General features: G+C 38.7%; 1 protein-coding gene across 2 annotated transcripts in view; it reads left to right on the forward strand.

Moving 5' to 3' along the window:
* Positions 1 to 5247: 5247 nt before the first annotated feature.
* The window catches only part of LOC124857159 (bone morphogenetic protein 7-like), a 47849-nt gene continuing 31535 nt past the window's right edge, over positions 5248 to 21561 (forward strand). The window contains exons 1-7 of one of the 2 annotated variants that reach the window (XM_047348295.1): positions 5248 to 5851; positions 11774 to 11963; positions 15849 to 15997; positions 17864 to 18070; positions 18155 to 18228; positions 18320 to 18430; positions 18519 to 20000. In XM_047348295.1, coding sequence (XP_047204251.1) covers positions 5455 to 5851; positions 11774 to 11963; positions 15849 to 15997; positions 17864 to 18070; positions 18155 to 18228; positions 18320 to 18430; positions 18519 to 18668 — 1278 coding nt within the window. In that variant the 5' untranslated portion in view covers positions 5248 to 5454 and the 3' untranslated portion in view covers positions 18669 to 20000. Of the gene's footprint in view, positions 5852 to 11773; positions 11964 to 15848; positions 15998 to 17863; positions 18071 to 18154; positions 18229 to 18319; positions 18431 to 18518; positions 20001 to 21561 lie in introns of those variants that run through there. The other variant, XM_047348296.1, reaches the window with a different exon arrangement.

A 21561-nucleotide genomic window follows, 5' to 3' on the forward strand; every position in this document is an offset into this window, starting at 1 on the left:
TAATATTTAGATCTGGTGACTGTGCAGGCCATGGGAGATGTTCAACTTCACTTTCATGTTCATCAAACCAATCTTTCACCAGTCTTGCTGTGTGTATTGGTGCATTGTCATCCTGATACACGGTACCACCTTCAGGATACAATGTTTGAACCATTGGATGCACATGGTCCTCAAGAATGGTTCGACAGTCCTTGGCAGTGACGCGCCCATCTAGCACAAGTATTGGGCCAAGGGAATGCCATGATATGGCAGGCCAAACCATCACTGATCCACCCCCATGCTTCACTCTGGGCATGCAACAGTATGGGTGGTACGTTTCTTTGGGGCTTCTCCACACCGTAACTCTCCCGGATGTGGGGAAAACAGTAAAGGTGGACTCATCAGAGAACAATACATGTTTCACATTGTCCACAGCCCAAGATTTGCGCTCCTTGCACTATTGAAACCGATGTTTGGCATTGGCCTGAGTGACTAAAGGTTTGGCTATAGCAGCCCGGCCGTGTATATTGACCCTGTGGAGCTCCCGATGGACAGTTCTGGTGGAAACAGGAGAGTTGAGGTGCACATTTAATTCTGCCGTGATTTGGGCAGCCGTGGTTTTATGTTTTTTGGATTCAATCCAGGTTAGCACCCGAACATCCCTTTCAGACAGTTTCCTCTTGCATCCACAGTTAATCCTGTTGGATGTGGTTCGTCCTTCTTGGTGGTATGCTGACATTACCCTGGATACCGTGGCTCTTGATACATCACAAAGACTTGCTGTCTTGGTCACAGATGCGCCAGCAAGATGTGCACCAACAATTTGTCCTCTTTTGAACTCTGGTATGTCACCCATAATGTTGTGTGCATTTCAATATTTTGAGCAAAACTGTGCTCTTACCCTGCTAATTGAACCTTCACACTCTGCTCTTACTGGTGCAATGTGCAATCAATGAAGACTGGCTACCAGGCTGGTCCAATTTAGCCATGAAACCTCCCACACTAAAATGACAGGTGTTTCAGTTTCATTGTCCAACCCCTGTACACTTACTAATTAAGAGACTTGGCACTGGCTTTATTTAAGGGTATCAGATTAAAGGGGGATGAATACAAATGCATATCACACTTTTTTCTGATTTTTATATGTATAAAAATAAAAACCACCTACACATTTCAATATAATATGATACATTGAATGTATTTTGGGCGTAGGTGTAAAAATATGGAATACCCAACTTTAGCACTCTCTATCAGGATATTGAGAATGAATACCCAGACAGAATGCTGTCAAAATAATCTTTAACAGTGCACCATATTGGATGATTTTTGTAGTTCGTGTTATATCCTGATGTTTACACTTGGCAAAGACGGAAGAATGGAACAAGTTAAAAATTGGGTTGTACACCATCAATTCAAGACTTTCTTCTACTGTGTCATGCTACCACCTCCAAGTTTGACTGTAAATTTGTGGTTCTTTTCTGAAATCCTACAGGTCACGGAATATTTTCCGAAAGGTTTTGGGGATCATAAAGATGATTTTATGGCAAGTGAGAGATGGGCCTTTGTGTTATTTTTGACAGCAGTGGTTTTTATTGTGGAACTCTCCCTTTAATACTATTTTATAGAGTGTCTTTCCTGTTGTTGAATGATGAACGCTGACCTTTACTGAAGCAGGTGAGGACTGCAGTGCTGTAAATATTGTTCTTAGTTCTTCTGTGACCTCCTGGATGAGTCATTGATGCGCTCTTGGAGTCATTTTGGTTGGATAATGGCTGTTTCTGTAGTTTGCTGAAGTGCCAAAACCATAGAAATGGTTTTGTGACCTTTTCCAGACTTATAAGCACCAATGATGTTACTCGTGTGTTCTTGAATATCTTTAGATTGGGGTGTGGTCTGTTGCTTTTTCAGATCTTTTAGTTTAATTTGTGTTGTCGAACAGGTCATATCTAAGTGGTTTTAGTGACTATGTGTAGCTAATGTAATGGAACCAGAAAAAATTGATGAATCATGATTTTACAAGGTAGGGCAGTGATATTTCACATCGGTCCAGCTTGTCCCATTTTTCCTTAGTAAATGAAATGATCATTTAAAATATCCTTTTTGCATTTACTCAGGATAAGTATGTCTGACATTACAATCTGCTTGATGATCTAAAACATTTAGGTGTGACAAAAAACCCCTGAGAAAACTGTAAAGGAGTAGCACTGTAACTGCTGAATCTGTTGATTACAGATAGATTGCATTTTAATTAATACAAAACATTTTTTCATAGGCCATGTGGATTCTGTATCATTTTTCAAATTAATCCATGGACCTAAATCCCTAAATATATTAGTAGGTGAAAAGATAAATTTACTTTTATATCGCCTAAAACAACAAGGAAGTTTCATTACTCAGCTAATTAAATCACTACGGACGAACGTGATTTAATTACGAATGCTCTGTAGACTAAATAATTACAGTTAAGGGGACACTAAGGTTTACAAATGTTTGTGTCCCATTTGGACGACTCATGAGTTTATTTAAGTTTGAAAGGATGAGTCACATAACGTGATCTGGATGTGCTGGTACAAACATCTTCAGCTGTCCAATGTCTGCTTGTGTTGAAACTGTAATTTCTGTTAAGTCAGGCACTAATAATGAAAATGACTTATGAGGAGTCTTTTGAAGAAAACACATAAAAACATCAATGTATTTTTTGGGGCTTTATGTGGTACCCCAATACAAAGTAGAGTAAACTTGTGAAATGAAAAGAAAATCATGGCTGTAAAATAATTTTATGAATATGAATCTTTAAAGTGTGGAATGTGCTTGTGTTCAACACCCATTACACTGATACTGCTACTCAAAATCCAGTGTAACCAACTAGAGCATCAAGTTCTGTAATGTCTCTGAAGTCTGTTTGTCACTATTCAATACTGGCTGTCCAGTAGTTAAGTGTGTATTGTGATCAAGACTGTAGAATTCACTGTGTTCTGTTAAGTCAGGACAGGATACCTTACTTGAGCAGAGACAACACCGTCACTGTTAACTATTTGCTTTTTCATATTTAAGAGTCAACTGACTGTCTGGGAATGAAATTAAAAGGCTCTGTTCCCATGTGATCAGATAAATACTAGCCAAACATGGCATGCAAGACAGATAAAATAAATGTAATACCATAAAACAAAATCCATTGTAACAAAATGTCCAAGTGTGCGAAATTTAATATTGCTATTAATGTAATTGTTCTGTGAAGGGCTCAGGTTTGTTAGAGAACAAACATCATTATGAAGAACAATTAAGGAACACAGCAGACAGAATATTTTAAAAGAAAACAAATGGGTGATAAAATGGATTGCAAACCTGGTAAAAACATAACCCAAAATACTTGGAGCTGTAAGTGAAAGGTGGTAAGTATTGACTAAAGAGAAGTAGATACATATGCACATGGCACCTTTTTATATATTTTTTTGGAAAGTCAGTTTGGAAGCCATGCTTATTCCTCCATTCACTTCATGGTTATGTACTTCTATGTGTTGGTCTATCTTATAAAATCTTAATAAAATACAGTGAAGATTGTGTTTGAATATCACAAACATGAAAAGTTGAGGACCATAAATATCAGTGATCCACTTATTATATTCTCCTCAGGCCAAAGTAAAGCTGGTCTCATTCATCACCAGCTCTTCTTTTTTGTTAATGTGATACTTTGTGTGTTGCAGTAAAGTGTTGCAGTGCCTCTTTGGAAGGAAACTGGCATGTCCCATCATGTACCTGGACCACTGCTAATCACTCAGTAATGAAGGCGGGCCTTCCTTTATTGCTTAGGTTCAAAGAATTTTTCTGCTGTAAAGGGGATTAAGGGATTTGTCCTTTTTCAATGCAGATTGCTCACAACAATCAAACTACCTTATCGGTAAGACAGACAGAGTTTTGTGTAAGAACTGGCCACAGACCCCTGAATGTAAAAGAAATGGCTTTTAAGGCCGTAAATAAATAAATGTTGATCCAGTTAGATCCTGCTTTGATCAGCACCTGAATGATCTTATCCAAACTATAAGGCACACTGACACAAGCCTGCAATTGAACATCAAAGGTCCACACCCCTCCATTTAAGATAAATAGCACTTTATGTCTGCCACTCGCAGCGTCTTTTCCATGCTCTATAAAAAGAGAGTATTAAATCTTAGCTATTAAAGAATTTGGTGAATGTAATGTTTAATAACAGTTAGATTTCACTGTAATTAGCTGATGTGTTTTTGTAAAAAACAACAAAACAAAAAAAAACAACAACATTTTGTTTTGTATTTAATGCAGGATGTAGATTTAGTCAGATTATACTCATTTGGCATGTGCCTATCCAGTAGAGAGCATTAAGGCTGATGTGTTTACATAGGGATTTATTATTAATGATTAATTACTTTCCTAAGACCTACGGTGCCAATGGACAGCGCCTTTATGGTGCATTCTGTTTGTACCTAGTTAGTGAGTTTGTATTTTCTGAGTTCCCAGTTGGAATACAATGCCCTTGAGGTCTAGTGGTAAAGCCGAAAGTCTTCAATCAAATTCGAGCTTTGTATCCAATACGGCTGTTCACATAATGCAGTGCAAGTGAAGGATTTGACAGTTTATCAGGACCTTTAACAGCCTGTGTCTCATTTGCAGAAAGATGTTAAATATCTACTGTACTTGTGAACATTTCACTTTGTGGTTCAGTGTATGAAATGAGGAGGGAACTATTGTTCTCCGTTTTATTGGGATATGCAGTTGTCACCAAAACAACCAATTTGCAACCTGAAGGCACTGAACTCGGGTGTGACGTCGCTCCCAGATCAGAGCTCTGAACTTTATTTGCATTGGGGCCAGTCCCACCCATTATTATCTTTGGTTGTCAGGGAAATGGCTTACATGCCCGCTTGTTAAAAAGATATATAAAGTTTCTAATGTTGTTTGCCTTAAGCACAAAAATAAATATATATTTTTGGTTTCTTTTTAACATAGGAGGACAAACCAGATAAGCACAATTGTAATAAGTTGTTAGAATTTAACAGATTTATTTCAATAAGTACATTTTAGGAATTGATTGAAATGTGAGTAATTTATTTAGGTGTCTGTTGTCTGTTAAACTCACATTATCTTATTGCAATAAAACTACCCATAAAAAAAGTCTGTAAATTGTTACACCAATTGTGTAGGTCAGATTGTAGCTTTATTATCAGTGTAGCTTATCCTTTTCTGAACCGCTGCTGCTCCTCCCCTGGACGTAGCGCCACAATAAAATCATTTCCCCGTGTAGCAGTCGGAGGAGCGCACGGCGGAATCACGGCAACCAGCTGCGCAAGGGTGATTATGAATGAATGACACGCCGCGCTGATGGTGAGAGGCGTGTTTTACTCTCCGCACATGTCCGAGGAGTACCTAAGGAGTGGATCGAATCTCCAGCGTCTTATTTGAACCGGTTAGAGCCGTGCGTAAAAAATTGGTCTTAACAAAATGCTGGCAAGCGCAGTGGCGACCATTCTTTTCCTGCTGTCGTGTTGGGGCTCCTGCGTGTTGGCCACGCGTGTCTCCTTCTCCAACTTCACCTTGGACAACGAGGTGCGCTCCAGCTTCATCCAGAGGAGACTGCGGACCCAAGAGCGCAGGGAGATCCAGCGGGAGATCCTCTCTGTCCTGGGGTTGCCACACCGCCCGCGGCCGCACGCTCACCCCAAACACAACGCCGCTCCGATGTTCATGCTGGATCTGTACACCATCTCCACGGAGCCAGAGCCGCACAGATACTCGCAGTACAAGGCGGTTTTACAGGGTCAGGCCTCAGCAGTGGTGAGCCCACAGGACAGCCGCTTCCTGGACGACGCAGACACGGTGATGAGCTTCGTCAACCTCAGTGAGTGTTTCCACTGATATTTATAACAATTTACAATACAAGTCATCTTTTAAATTCCCCGTTTGTAAGATTATAATTTTTTAAACACATGAAAGTATCTTCATCAAATAATTTATGTATTTCCATAGTATACAATTAATCTTTAATCTTTAAAATCTAACTTCATCCAATAAGAACAATATCACAACTAAGTTACAGACGTGATAAAGAAAGTACACCCTCTAACACTTTTCAGTTTCTACATGTAAGGTCATGATAAACTGAGTTGAAATCTTAATCAGGTTCTAAAAATGCTTCCATCTAACATCAAGCATTAAAGAAAGCACAAAAAAACACCAGATTTCACTAAAGCCAAACTGATAAAAGTCATGCGTGGAAAACCTAATCACATTCACAATTCAGTGGCTTCTAGAATCCCCTTTAACAAAAATAAACCGAAGTAGTAGTCTTCTGTTTGACTTTAATATAATACCCAACTTTGTTATTATATGAATGTTGTGAATGAATTTTGGCCCACTGCTGTGTTTGGGAGTTTAGTTAAATTCATGACCAACCATAAGCTGTTTCAGCTGTGCTACAGATGGCTTCTCCTTTCACATTAAAATTCTTTGATATTCAGAGGAGATCATGTTCCAATGAGTTAGTGGAGCTCAGGTTCTGTACCTCTAAAACAAGTCAAAATCATCACCCCTCCACCACCGTGTTAACAGCTGTGTAAGGTTTCACCGTACATGGCACTGTTTGTGATGGATCCAGAGGTTTTGTGGTTCATTGTAACACAAATGTGGAAACCCAAACTGTCCTGCTTTAGTTTTTTTGGAAAGTAGACTCTTGCTTGTGGCATCTCTTTCTAAATAACAATCCATCTTTCAAACCTTTTGTTATTATTTGTAATTGTACTGTAATTCATTGAAACATTTAACATATTTAGTATGCAGAGATTTAGAGTTCTCAGTTTTTTTTTACAATTTCTTTGAGCATTGCATTGTCAGACATTTTGGTGTTAGGATGTCCATGGTTGGGAAGATTGGCATATACTCCAAATGTTTTCTACTTGTAAATGATGTTTCTCCATGAAGAATAATTGGGATCTTATAACCCTTTCCAGATTGATTGGGAGCAACAAGTGCTTCTGTAAAATTCCTCATTGCTGTTGTCTGTTCTTCATGGTATTGTGTTAACACACCTGTATGTTCAAAAGCAGCAAGCTTTGTTTTTCAGGGGTGGTCACAATTGCTGATACTCACTTAGCAACACCTGGTTTCCTTAAATCCAATGAAAGCAGCAAGTGTGTACTTAGTCTTTCACGTACAACTTCTCTCTTTCTCATATATATTTAATAGATATTGAGGGTGTGGAATATGTTGTGTGGTTTTGTACATTTGAGGTCAGAATGAAATAAATTTAAAACTTGGTAGAATGCAGATCATTCTTATTGTGTCCTGATACATAAAACTGTATAAATTAAGGACAGTGTACTTCTTTCCAAAATATATAACAGTACATCATTAGCTATGGTTTTTTAAGGACCTTTGGGTCACTGTCGATGAGACAAATAATTATGCATTCCAAGCCAAGATGTAAATGGTTTGACAACATACAGTATATCTGATTTCTCTGTTCACTTTACAATTGAACACCTATCTGTAAGCCCCTGGAGAGTTTACTGTAGTTATCTCAGCCGTTGCTGCGCGTTGTACTCCAATGGTTTGTGATTGGCTGGTGGAAAATAAGAAATGGGGGAAACTGGTGTGGTATTGAGTTAATAAAGAGAGGAATCCTAATGCTTGCCTTGGAGATGAAAGCTCTGAAGTCTCTGTGGGGAAACAGCAGGCGGTTTGGTGCTTGTGCTTGTTTTGTTACTCCAGGAAACCTGCCTCGGGGCGTGGACTGGGTGGAGAGGCTAAAGCTAGTTTTTGCCCCTTATATCAGTATATCAGCGTGATTAAATTTGCGTGTTTTACTTAGCACAAGTACAGTAAAGCAGTTGGACATTGTGAGAACATCTCATGCCATGTCCCCGGTTGTGAACTTTGAACTGTAGCTAATAAGAAGTGGAAACAGGCTTCTAAAAACCAAAGGCGCATTCATGCGGTTTCATATTTGAAGAGTTCTGAAGCAGACAAAAAAAAGACAAAAAAACCCCCCAAAAAAAACATGGGTGGATAGTATTTCTCTTTTAAGCCCACTTCGCCCAGCTGTTTGCTTTACCACATTTAGCTAAAGGCATCTTTTCTCGGTGGCTTTACAATCATTTCAAGACCTTCCATAAAGCTCATGAACTAATGTGACAGATTGATGCCAAGGTTCGTTTCGGGTGGTAAATAAATGAACGTAATTCTCTAGAAGAGGAGTGTTTTACATACACACTCAAGTACATTGCTACATTGTTATGCAGTGCTATCAAAAACAGCTAGACACGAAAAGTAGTAGAAGTCATAAAAAACTGTTATCAGTAGGTTGGAGACCTAACAAACTGGCACCCTATGGAAGAATTTTAAAGCGCTCTGTGATGAGCCCAGTGAGCATGTAATAAAACAAAATGATGAAAGACAAAAACCGTTATTTGAAACATTAAAATCTTGACAGGATTCAGTCCTACATTTGGTTCAGACATGGAGAAAAGATATGTTTCTATAGCTAATTGTAAAAAAGAATTTTCTTACCTAAGAAACCTAATGTTCACAAACAACAGCTGCGGTTGCCTTGGTGGTCTGGCTATTGACTTAATGCTAGAGCATCCTTTTTCTGTGCCATTTCCATTTTGTCCACAACCACAGAGAAAGTCAAAATAGACAGGATATCTTTTATATAATCCCCCAGAAAACATCCCCAACTAAACTCTGGTGTCTCGTGAAAATACAGGCAGGTTAACACTTTCAGTTTGAATTGTATAATTAGTTGAAATGGGCTAAAATAGGTTGGTTAGACTGGCTGTTCTGAGGATGTATTCACTTTTCTGCAAACTCACTGTGGGATTTGCCTGCTACAGGTAAGGGAACAATTAATGTAATAACTTTAAAGAATTCCAAACTATCTCCCTAACTTTAGACATTAGTCCCTTTAACCTATTACTGAGGTTGAAAACCTAACCCAACCTGGCTGTGTTAGACCAACTTCTTCACTTCCAGCAGAATTTAGATTGTAGCTTTTGACCAAAACCTTGCTGCTCTGTGGCAGACTTAGGGTGAGTTTTCCATTTATTACCTTCAGTGTTGATCAAAACACACCCTAATAAACATAAAGAAAAACGTTTGAGTACAACAGATGCTGAATTCGAAAAAATACAGCTGAGTCAAGAAATAGTTTTTGACCAAAAGCTGGAAGAAATGAGTTTATCCTGCTAAGATGATTATAAAAAGGAAGATTTCAAGATTTAGTTTTATGGTGCCATAAAACATCATGTATCTACTCATTTATTACTCTATTTATGACTGGTATATTTAATGATTGTTTTTATATGAATATAAACATCATTGTGAAAGTTTCCAGAAAACAAAAACAATTGCTGATTCTCCTTATACCAGAATGTTAGTAGTTCTAAAACAAATACAAGTTTCACAATTTCATAAATTATCAAATAACAGATATTCATCTTACATATTACAGCCTCCCACTCTGTAAAAAAAGGATTTACTATAAACTTGCCACAGGTTAATGATAGCTGTGTTGCTGTGTGGCCCTGGAGTGTCAGGAGCAATCTGTAGTGTTGAAATGTCTCCCAGAGGGAAGTTTGCATATCTGAGGTCTGATCTGTGCAGCTAATGGGCCCAAACGTAAACACACCAAGTCCTTACAAGCAATTATTGCTTTCATAAAATCACCCCTCGTTCCCCCTGCAGCATTTAATTGTGGTCAAACAAATGACTAGCAGGGTTTAGAATGCGGCGTTCAGTGCTCGTGGCATGTGTGTGTTTTTATGTTGTTAAGAGGGTTTTTAGAAGACTGTGACTCATTGTGGGGTGCCATAAAAAACATTCTGGATTTTAGCATCAAGGTCATGTGAAGATGGAGGATGTTCTTCCCAAACATTCACAAACTATCAGTGGGAATGAAAGATGATGTCATGGTTTGTGCGAGAAGGAAGGATGGGTTTAAGATTGGTGCTTCAGTCTGCACACCACAAAGAGTGATAGATCCTCAGTGTTCCTTCTAAGAGTACACCTGGATGCTAATGTTGTATAAAACATCACATTAGATGGCTGAGGAGCTGGTGGGAACTTCTTTTTGGAGATCCTCAGCTGCCTTTAGAATGGGTGGAAACTTTGTGGTGCCACAAGTTACTGCAGTTCCGCTTTCTTCTCTTCAATCAAAAGGAAATCACTGCATGGTGATGCATTACAAAATGATTATGGAGGTGTGGTGGGAGCAGACTCAGGGAGTGAAGGCACACATGAATTGGTGTGGGTTTCCATACTTTATGTGTACGTTAGTGGAAGTGCACTTGCTGCTGCGGTTTTCCGGGCAGAGCCTGAACAGGCCTTTTCTTGTGGTACAGCACATGTGTGCGATTTTAAACGGAAAGCTAAAGTGAGCCATGAATGTGTTTTCATCTCCCCCATAGTGGCATTTAAGGCGGACTTGACTTAAATGATGTTTAGATTAGTCATTCCACTCATAGAAGCAGGATTTTCCTATTTCTGACAAAGTGGTTCCAAGGTTGCTGGAAGAGAAACACCCAGCAGAAAAACTTTTAAATAAATGACAGTTTACCACTAACTGGTTTACCACAATAAGCTGCTTTTTATTACATTATCCCCAATAAGATTAATATATTTTATTGATATTTTATGGGATAGACCTGGGATCAGCACCCTTTTAAAATTCAAACAGCCAGTTTTGCCTTCAATCTGGCTACATATAGTTTGGTTTAGAGCTGCAAAATATGCATTGCCTCTTTTAAAAACATTTTGGACATTTAGATATTTACAGGAAAGTTGCTTTGATTTTTAAATAAAAGACAGCTATTTCATTTCTATTTTTGGGGGTTTTAGATTAGAAAAACAAAACTTTTACAAAAAGTTATTAAATACATTGTCTTCTGTGGAAACTTCCATATTTATAATCATTATTGTAAAAAAAACCCACAGAGTTTGCATTTAATGAAAAATAATTAAATGGAATTAAAAAAGAGATACATGGCTTTCACAAAATCTTGTGATTAAAAATCAGATTAACAAATCTAAATAGAGCCCATTTGTTTGTAATTTAATCTAAGGTTGCAGATGTTTATTTGAGAAGATTGATGAACAAACAGCATGAAGACCAAGGAACACAGACAGGTCAGAGATGAAGTTATGGTGATTACTTGTATGCTCCCAAATCTTGCCTTATTGGAAATGTGGGAAGAAGAACTCCTGTGTTGAAAGCAAACCACAAGAAGTTCTACTTGCAGTTCCATGTAGAAGACCCAGAATGTGTAAAGCAAGCTTCTCTGGTCAGATGAGGCCAAAAGTCCATTTAGCCTACTTGCAAAATGCTATACGTGATGAAAAGCTAAGACTCCACCCTGAACACACCATTTCCATGATAAAACATGGTGGTGGCAGGATCATGCTGTGGGGATGCACACCAGACAGGTCACTGATATAGTTGATGATAAATTTAAAAGAGGGTTAGGTCATAAAAATATACAATATCATGAGCTTTGAAGATTTTATGGTGCACTGCTGAATCTATCATCTGAAAATAGAAACCTATCAAGGCATGGCTGTCCACCTAAACTGATGGTAGATGACAGTCTTACCAAATCCACAAAAGTGGTGACAGCGTCACACTGTGGGGGTGCTTTTCTCGTGCAGGAAATCTGTTCAAACCTGACGGGAAGATGAATCAAGTTCTGCAGGTAATCCTTGAAGAAAACCTACATGTATAAGTGCCACCTGAAACATTCAATCATGGCTGTCTCTCTTTATCTGATAGTCAATCGGGACCAGGATCTTCTGTTCCAGCCGTACACGCAGGCATTTCGGTTTGACATTTCCCGTGTTCCAGAGGGCGAGGCAATTACGGCAGCAGAGTTTAGGATTTACAAGGATTTTATCCCGGAGCGCACTGGGAATGAAACCTTCAGAGTCAGTGTCTACCAAGTCCTTCAGGGGCCCCCTGACAGGTAAACATGTCCTCTTGTTATGATACTTTTCTTTCCTGCTCATCACATTTTCATAAAGGCCAACAGTCCTAATTATTGAAGTTTTAAACATATTGCTTTGCAGCATTCTTTTATTGACAATCATGTTAATCTTTCTGCAGTATTGAAGTGCAAAAAACCGGATTTTAATCATGTCCTGATTTTAGATTTTTCACCATCACAATTCTGGCTCAAATTTGCTCCAGACTTGTTTATCGCAATAAAAAAGGATGCTAACATGAGTATGTATTTAATCTTTTACCACATATTTGGACTACAGCTCTGCAGGGTGGAACAGTAAACTTAATCTTATTTATTACTTCCATAATGAAGAGGTTAGAAAGCTCAGATATCAATTAAGTCACTCACACTTTGTGAAGCGATTAGAAACATTTTCCAGCTGACCTTCTAAGTGCTGTAAATGTTGGACTGGTTTGTCCCATTATCTTCTTGTGGTCTAGATAAGCACTCTGGCTCGCACGACATTTCGGCTTGTGTGAGCGTCAGCCCCGACATGTTTACACAGACGTTAGTGTTAATTGTAGAAACACACAGATTTTGTCTGGAGAACTGTTGCTCTCACAAAATCCGAACTGGACTGTTCTCAGGGGACCTGCAATTTCATCACACAGCTCACACCATAAATAACACTAAACCTCTGGGACGTCACTATTTCACACATGAAGTTGTTCATTTTCTTTGGGTTAATTTTCTACCTGTCTCGCTGTCTGTGTTTTGTTTGCCAGCTTCTGTTTTGCTTTTTCACCGTTTTCAGTATGCAAAACACTAATCTCCAATTACAGTTTGACAGCAACTCCTCACGTTACACCTTTTTCTGACTCATCAAACGTCAGACACTATTTACTCACCCCTTGCTGTTAAGTGTAGTTGAAAATGGTCTAGAGCTATCGCCTTATTACCCCGAACCCAAACAGACTTGCTGATCAATCAATGAGTCTTGTGAAAACTGTAATTTGATAAAGGAGCAATCAATTATTTCATGTTGACGCAAAACAATCAGCAAATCCTCCCCAGATGTGAAGCACAACATGGGTTTCATCATAGAAAAGCAAACATATTTTTATTCTTTGTTCTGTGTCAATTTGGATTTTTCAAACAGGATGATAGAATAATAGGCTTTAATTCTTTTATTTATATTTTCTTTCAGTCTGGCATCAGAGGAAGCCACTTTCCAAAGGAAAAAATATATATTTTCGTTTGACACAACCTATAAAAATGTCAGATATTATCCATATAGGGTTATGCTCACAGGCTGCCCACTGGCCAATTGGCCAATAGGACGCCTAAGGCAAGCTATCCTCACAGGTGGTGGGTAAAAAATAATCAGAGAAAATGTTCAAGAAAATTTAATTCAAAAGGTTTCTGAAGTCCCTCTCAGTAGGGGAATCCAGATAACTTAAGAGATTTAGTAAGTTTTGACCATACAATACAATCACAATCTTGTATTTATTTAGGATTTAATGTCATCGATCAAGACAAAGTAGTACAAAAATGTAAGGTGGAAGGGAAATTATACATGATTTTACAAATAACAAATACTAAAAGTGCATGCATTTGTGTCAAGAACGTTTTACCCTGAACTCCCTGAATAAAATCCAGTGTAAAGAACTGCCTTCAGAAGTCCCCTAATTAGTAAACAAAATCCACAAATTCAACCTTTCTGTTTAGGGTTCAGAGGTTTATTAGAGAACATTGGTGAACAAACTGCATCATCAAGATCAAGGAACACAACGGGCAGCTCAAGTATAAAAGTTTAAAGCAGGGTTAGGTTGTAAAACAATATTTTATGCTCTGAACATTTAATGTTGCACCGTTTTAATCCTTCGTCTGAAAATGGAAAGAGTTTGGCAATATCAACAAGCCTACCAAGATATGGGCATCTACCTAAACTGACAGGCTGAGCAAGGAGAGAATTGGTCAAGCAGCCAAGAGGTCTATGGTATCTCTGGGGGAGCTGCAGAGATCCACCACTCAGATGGGAGGATCTGTAGACTTGATAACATTTTTTTGAAATCTGACCTTAGTGTTTTTTAATGTCACTTAGGAATAGTGACACTAAAAAGCAATGGTTAATAGAAAGAATGGAAGAATAGAATGCAATAGAAATAAATGTTATTGTTCCACAGATGGGAAATATATGTGTATGAGCAGCATCTGAAAGGCAAATGAAAGCATGCAGATACACACAAAGGTACAAAATGTAAAAACAAAAAATAGGAATTGGAGAGTAAGGGAAAAAAACATAAGTAAAAAATACTGGACAGTTATTAAAAATAGCATACTCAGATTAAAAGAAATGTGCAACTGAGTATGGTGATTCTAACAAGCCATGAAAAGTCTAATTTAAAATTTGTAACAAGCAATATAGCAAACACGTGGAATGCTCTTGGGTAGCTTTAGTCCAAATCTGGACTTTTTTGCCTACATGCTATGTGCTGTGTGGGGGAAAACTAACACTACCCACCATGACCAGTATGAAATATAGTGGAATGCAGCATTATGCTGTGATACAGTGATACTGAGCAGGGACTGAAGAAACGGGTTTGAAAATGGATACAGCTGAGTATAGGCAATCCTGGAAAAAATATGTGAAGACCTTACTCTGGGCCAGACCTCCAAGCAGTACAATAAACCAAAACTTACAGCCAGAGCTACAATTAGATGGTTTAGATTGAAGCATAGTCATGTCTTAGAATGGGCTAGTCATAGTCAAGACCTAAGTCCAATTGAGAATCTGTGGAAAAACACTTGAAGATTGATTTTCACAGATGCTCTCCATCCAATCTAACTGATCTTAAGCTATTTGGCAAAGAGGAATGGACAAAGGTTTGACATGCAAAGCTGGTAGAGATACTTAGATGATACTACATACTGCAGCTCAAGAGACTTCTAGCTTTAATAAAAGGGTGTCTACAAAGGATTGAGTCAGGGGGCGTGGACACGACTACAGCACTGATTTTAAAGAAAAACAACATCAGCATGCACGTTTTGAACTTAGTCTAACTTGTTGTTAAGTGACATTCACCCTTGTTCAGGACGCCTGCCGTTAACCTGCTGTCTGGCTCGAACCAACAGCATGAATAAGAGTAAAATCTTCATTTCCATAAAAAAAGGTGGCCACTGTGGTGCTAGTAGCTCTGTACTTGGATGCTTGGTTTGGGGCAGTAAGGCTGATGATGGTGGTAAAATAACACCATTGTTATGCACAGACAACCCCACACAGACCAGAAGGCAGCAGGACAAGTCACATTTGATGTATATAAACAGTGTGATTGTCTTTGAAATTCGCTACAAAGACGGAATGTCTGAAAGCTCAATCCCTGTTCACACAAAAATTGGTTTCTGAGAATGATCTATCTTTTTATCATATCCAAATACTTCCCCAAAACACATGAAAACACAGAAATTGATCCAGTATCCATGTCCGTGCTGTATGCAGCTCTGTAATGCTCTAAGGGAAATACACCAAAAACAGTGAAGAAGGTGTGGAGTATTTCCATAATGCTTGCAGAGTGGGGCTAAAAGCTCTGTGCATTGCTGTCTCCACGAAAAATTAAATTGTTTGAAGGTATTTTAATTTTGGAACCAGCTTCTTAAAAATCTGTAGTGGTGCAATACACAAATCTAGAAGGGGAGAGTGGAAATTGTTGGAAAAAATCCATCATAGCAAACCTTGTTGAAGAAAACGTTCTGCTTTACAAACAAAACACTTTGTGGTGACACTGCACACTGCACTGCCTGTGCTGGTGGCACAGGTTGATAGAGTATGATATTTTTAATAGGTTACCCCATATGTGGAAACTAATGTTATTTACTTAATATAACATTACATTTTGGCTTTTCCAGTGAAGTGGAGCTGTTGCTGCTGGACCAACGAGATGTTTGGGCTTCAGATGAGGGATGGCTTGTGTTTGATCTGACCGCTACAAGTACCCTCTGGCAGCTCAGCCCTGAACAGAACCTTGGACTGCATCTAGTTCTTGAGGACAACCATGGTCAGTAACAACTATAATCCTACACTTAAATTGCAACGTCTTTATTTATAGCATATGCTGCAACCAGAACAAAGAATTTGAAAGCAATCCAAATAAAAGCCACTCTATTCATTTTAACCTTTTCTTTGGTCAGTTGCTTCAGCTGAACGTGCTTCCCATTTTCCATTTTGCAATACATGTTTCACATAATACATAATTAGTAACAGAACCATTACCGAGTATCCTATGTATAAATAACAATATACTTCAGTGGACATAGTCATTAAAGCTAAAGTGACAGTAGTTTAAAGGTTTATAAAACAGTCAGTCAGTCATCTTCTGTACCGCTTCTTCCATATTATTCATTTTCACCGGTGGATCCAAATATCTTGATAGAGAGTGCTAAAGCGGGTTATTCCATATTTTTAGATCTACGCCCAAAATACATTCAAAGTATCATATAATATTGAAATGTATAGATAGTTTTTATTTTTATTCAAATAAAAATCAGAAAAAAGTGTGATATGCATTTGTATTCATCCCCCCTTTAATCAGATACCCTTAAATAAAGCCAGTGCCAAGTCTCTTAATTAGTAAGTGTAATTTGGTCAGTCAGTCATTTTCTATACCGCTTCTTCCATTGTGGGTCGCAGGGAAGCTGGTGCCTATCTCCATCAGTCTTTGGGCCGAAGGCTGTGTACACCCTGGACAGGTCGCCAGTCCTGTCCAGGGGCAGGGCAACAAACAAGCAAGCACACACTCATTCACACACCTAAGGGCAATTTAGAGAACAATTAACTTAACAGTCATGTCTTTGGACTGTGGGAGGAAGCCCAAGTACCTGGCAAGGCAACAGTGCTACCAACTGTGCCACCATGCAGCTCAGTTTATAAAATAGTGTTCACATAAACTGAGATGATTCGCCAGTCATTAGCAAAAGCAAAAAACAAATATGTTTATCCAAGCTGAGCTTGGTTAAGAGTAATCACTAACTAGGTCAGAAAAAAATTAAAATACTGACCGCTGAGAACCTTCCTAGGGAACCCCACTTCATCAATATGACCTACAGTCCAAATTCATGATCAGAATTTTACTTAGAGGAAAACCATTCAAATGAAAAAACATTCAAAAGCGTTACCTGTGGACATCACTGCAAATAACCCTGAAGGCCAGAACACGCAATGCTCAAATGAGAAAGAACCCAAAGATACATCTCTGAGGCTACAGACATCATATAGCATCTAAAATGTTAATGTTTTAAAAGGCACAAAAAGACAAACACGAGTATGGCTATTCTGGAAGCTTTGCCCGGAAAAAGCCTCTTTTTTCCTAAAAAGAATTTGACAGTAAGTCAAACTTGGATCTGAAAGATCTATATAATATAAATATTTCTGGACAATGTTCTAAGCACAGGCCATAATGCACAGCGGTATGTTTGACGAAAAACAAATAGAGCATATCAGCACAACTGTCAAGCATGGTGTTGCAGGGTTGATGGTTTGTGCTTGTTTTAAAGTCCATGGACCTGAGCACTTTCCATCGATACCAAGAAATAAACAATACCGCAGTACTCTTGAATCAAGTGTAAAACCATGTTTCTGGCAGACAAGCATTGACCCAAACGGGGTCAAGCAACAGGAGAATACCAAGAAAACCAGCAAATCAGCAACAAGAGGGCTGAAAAAAGAAATTATCAGTCATGTAAACATAAAATTAAGAGAGCTGTGCATAAATGAATGGCAACAAAATGTGGTAATAAAATACAGTTTTTTTCTGTTTTGTGAGGTCATATTTACAGTAGAAAAATAAACCCCAGTTTTGTTGGAACTTGGGTGTGTATTTTTTTTGCCATAATCTAATGGTTCTTCGTCCCTTTCCCCTACAAAGGCCAGAAGAGGAACCCCCAAAGAGCAGGGCTGCTGACAGGGAGTGGGGCTAAGGACAGGCAGCCGTTTCTTGTTGTCTTTTTTAAATTCAATGAGGTGCGATTCCGCAGCACTCGCTCAGCGCAAGGCCATAAAGGACGGCATTCAAACCGCTCCAAACAACAGAGGACTGTCCAAAATGCACTGAAAGCAGCAGAGGCTGTAACAGGTACCTAAAACTTTGATTATTACCAGGATAGAGTGAAGACCTCCCTGATATTTTGTGTTTAAACTTTGGTTATGCATGTTTCAGATACCCTTGGATTGTCAAAAGAGGGTTGTAAGAAGCATGAGCTGTATGTCAGTTTCAAAGATTTAGGATGGCAGGTACAATGCAAACAAACTTTATTTCACAGACAGTTTTATAATAGCGTCAGCTACATTATTGATACTTTGCTTGTGGTTTTACTCTGATCAGGACTGGATCATAGCACCAGAGGGCTACGCTGCATATTACTGTGAGGGGGAGTGTGCTTTCCCTCTCAACTCTGACATGAATGCCACCAATCATGCTATTGTGCAAACTCTGGTAAGTCCCATACAGTCCCTGATCACTTGTACTTTACCAACAACCTCCACATGCTTTGCAAATTAACTTGCGCTTCCTCTAACCACAGGTGCACTTTATCAACCCGGAGACAGTTCCCCAGCCCTGCTGCGCCCCCACGCAGCTCCATGGCATCTCAGTGCTGTACTTTGATGACAGCTCCAATGTCATCCTCAAGAAGTACCGCAACATGGTGGTCAGAGCTTGTGGCTGTCATTAACCATTTTAACACCTTTTGCCTGACTTCTGCAAATCTGAATAGAAGTTAAAAGGCAGAAGGAGAAGTTATTGGACACTAGAGATGATGGGGTCTCTAATCTGCAAAAGCTTGTGCCACAGTGCAAGCTTAATCTTGGGCGAGTCATTATGACTAGGAGCCACTCCTGCAGACTAGCTCTAAAAGGAGAAAACTGCAAAGACTTGTGAAGACTTTACAAGCATGAACTAAACTTACAGGAAGAATTCACAGTTTGCAGATATTGCATCTTAAGCATCATATACTGTATTTGCAGCTGAGGGTTTGAAAACGTACGAGGTCTTCTGCATGATGAGATTTTATTTAAAAGCTTTCGGAACATCTGAAGAAATCTGGGTTTACCGGGTCGGGTGTAAAACATCTAAGAGCTGGTGAGAGGATGACTTCTATGACAATTATTTAGATTTACACTGCCTGTCCAAAAAAAAAAAAGAAAAAAATCAAACTCTAATATTTTGCTGGACTGCGTTTAGCTTTGATTACGACAATCCTTCAGCTTCAACAATTATTTCCGTTCAGAGTTGCCTTAATTTTTCACCACAATCATGTAGAGGTGATGGGAGATTCAGACTGCTTCAGCACATCCCAAAGATTCTCTGTATGGTTAAGGTCTGAACTCATGCTACCCAAACCGCTTGCACAATTTGAACTCAATGATTGGTGGTTTTCTTAAGGCGACACAGCTGTTTACATCCAAACCCTTATTGTGTGGAAATGCTTTTGCTGTTACAACTGAACATGTGAGTTGTAATGTTTCTTAAAATGTGATTTCACAAAACGTGTAAGTAATTGCGGTCATTTTTTTCCAACTGCATTTCTCCCATGAAGATGATGGTTTTCCAATATTCTTCCCATTTCTAATAATGCGTTGGACAGTTCTTGACTCAATTTCAGTAGTTTCAGCAATCTCCTCAGATGTTTTCTTTGCTTGATAAATGCCAATAATCTGACCCTTAGATAGACATAATTTACAACAAGATGGGTTTCTTACATGGTTTTTTAAGAAACGAGAAGCTCACTGCACCAGTTAAAAAATGTACCAGCTGAAAGATAATAAGCCATGCTGTAATGATCCAATATGTGGTTCTTAGCTATTTTCTTTTTTACGTCCAGGTGGTGACATGTTTTTGGACAGGCAGTGTAAATCACAACATATTTGAAAGCTGGTGGATATGTTTTCAGTGATTCATCATCATAGAGTGCCCATCACCTACATACAACTCTGAGGTGTCAAACCAAAGCTGCAGATCAGCTGCGGTTTTATTTTGTCTCATTAAAAAGGTCAAATGGAAACAGCTCACGCAGATGGTGTTTTTATTTACAAGAACATTCACATATGGTCCTTTGGTTTAGACGATTTTAAATTTCAGAAATTGCACTTGAACAAAGTACTCATAGCTAATTTTAAACAGATTTAATTCTACAACTGCAACAACTTAAAGGCCGTATCTGGTTATAGTGTTGATGTCATTTCATGTGTTTGTTTGCAAAACAACATGTGAATCTGTTTTTCTTTCCACTGTTTTTAGGTTACACAGCCTGGGCTTTATGAAGTATTGGTTCATTGGAAACAAAAAAGCTGTAGGTGGTGCTGTTTCTCCAACCAGGAGGGAAGTGGAAGAAGAGAGAGATAGGGCAACAGTTTAATGAGAAACTTTGTGTGAGTTCAAATTATGAAGAGATTTACAACATTTATAGTTATGCCAAGCATAGCATACCTTTTTAAAATCTTTAAACAAGGTAAAGTCACAAAGCATGGCTGGAAGTTATGAAATGAAGATCAGACAGATAGATAGATAGATAGATAGATAGATAGATAGATAGATAGATAGATAGAAAGAAATGGGGTAAAGGTTTCGAAAACTAAAGCTGTTTTCAAGAATCTGTAATTAATGTAGAATATTTCATTGAGGTTTGATCAGGTAATATAGTTTTTTGTGCTGGTCTTTGTCTTGGGCGAAAAAAAGTTGTGAAAATAAATTATTTTCTGTGTGCAGACATTGACCTATGGTTTATTAAATCTTGGACAGTGTTTCAATGAATCTCTGTTTAGTTTAGAATAGTCCTGTCACCTGTAAGTATTTTTGATTTTGAACTAGAGGTGATTAGATACAGGCCAGATTAATTAAAAAACAGTGTAATAGCACTTTAAATGTCTTGAATCAAGCCCTGTCGCACTTCCACCCTTGTGTCCCTGAATTGCGCGTTCCCGTTGATGGGTTTGAGTGCGTAGTGTGTTCCAGTTCTCCATAGTGGTGCTTAACCCCGTCCCCTTCATGCCCTCAATCCACACTTCGGGTAAACCTGCTTCTGCGGACTTTGCCCAAGGATATTACCCACAATTCACTGCTGCACGTGACGTTTTGCACAAATACCAATCACAACCATCAATGTAATCAAATAACATATCAGAATAATAAGAACTGCGTAAACGTTCGACAGCAAGCCGACAAATATTTTTTTGTACTGGTTTTCCAGGCTCAACATTGTAAGATACCACTGGCTTCAGAGTGATTCTGGGTGATTCAGTAGCACATAACATGGAAATTACCTTTCAAACAAACACTGGCGAGTCTGGTGTATATTCACTTCTTGCACTTTCTTCTCCTCAAAACAATTGCGTTTTGGAGTTTTAAAATATTTTGTTAGCAGCAAGACTGCGAAAACACCGACGGATCCCGGGACTTTTAATGTTGCAGTTACGGTGCAGAGGTGCAAGTCGATGACGTAACCTCTACTGTCCCAATCCTCCAATTTTGCACGCTTGTAACCTGCGTACTTCAACTTCTACGTACTTTTATAAAGTACACACTTCATAGAGGGTCGTTGGGTGTAGTGTGGGTATTGGGTCAGGGCC

Source organism: Girardinichthys multiradiatus, chromosome 20 (genome assembly GCF_021462225.1).
Source record: "Girardinichthys multiradiatus isolate DD_20200921_A chromosome 20, DD_fGirMul_XY1, whole genome shotgun sequence".
NCBI lineage: Eukaryota > Metazoa > Chordata > Actinopteri > Cyprinodontiformes > Goodeidae > Girardinichthys > Girardinichthys multiradiatus.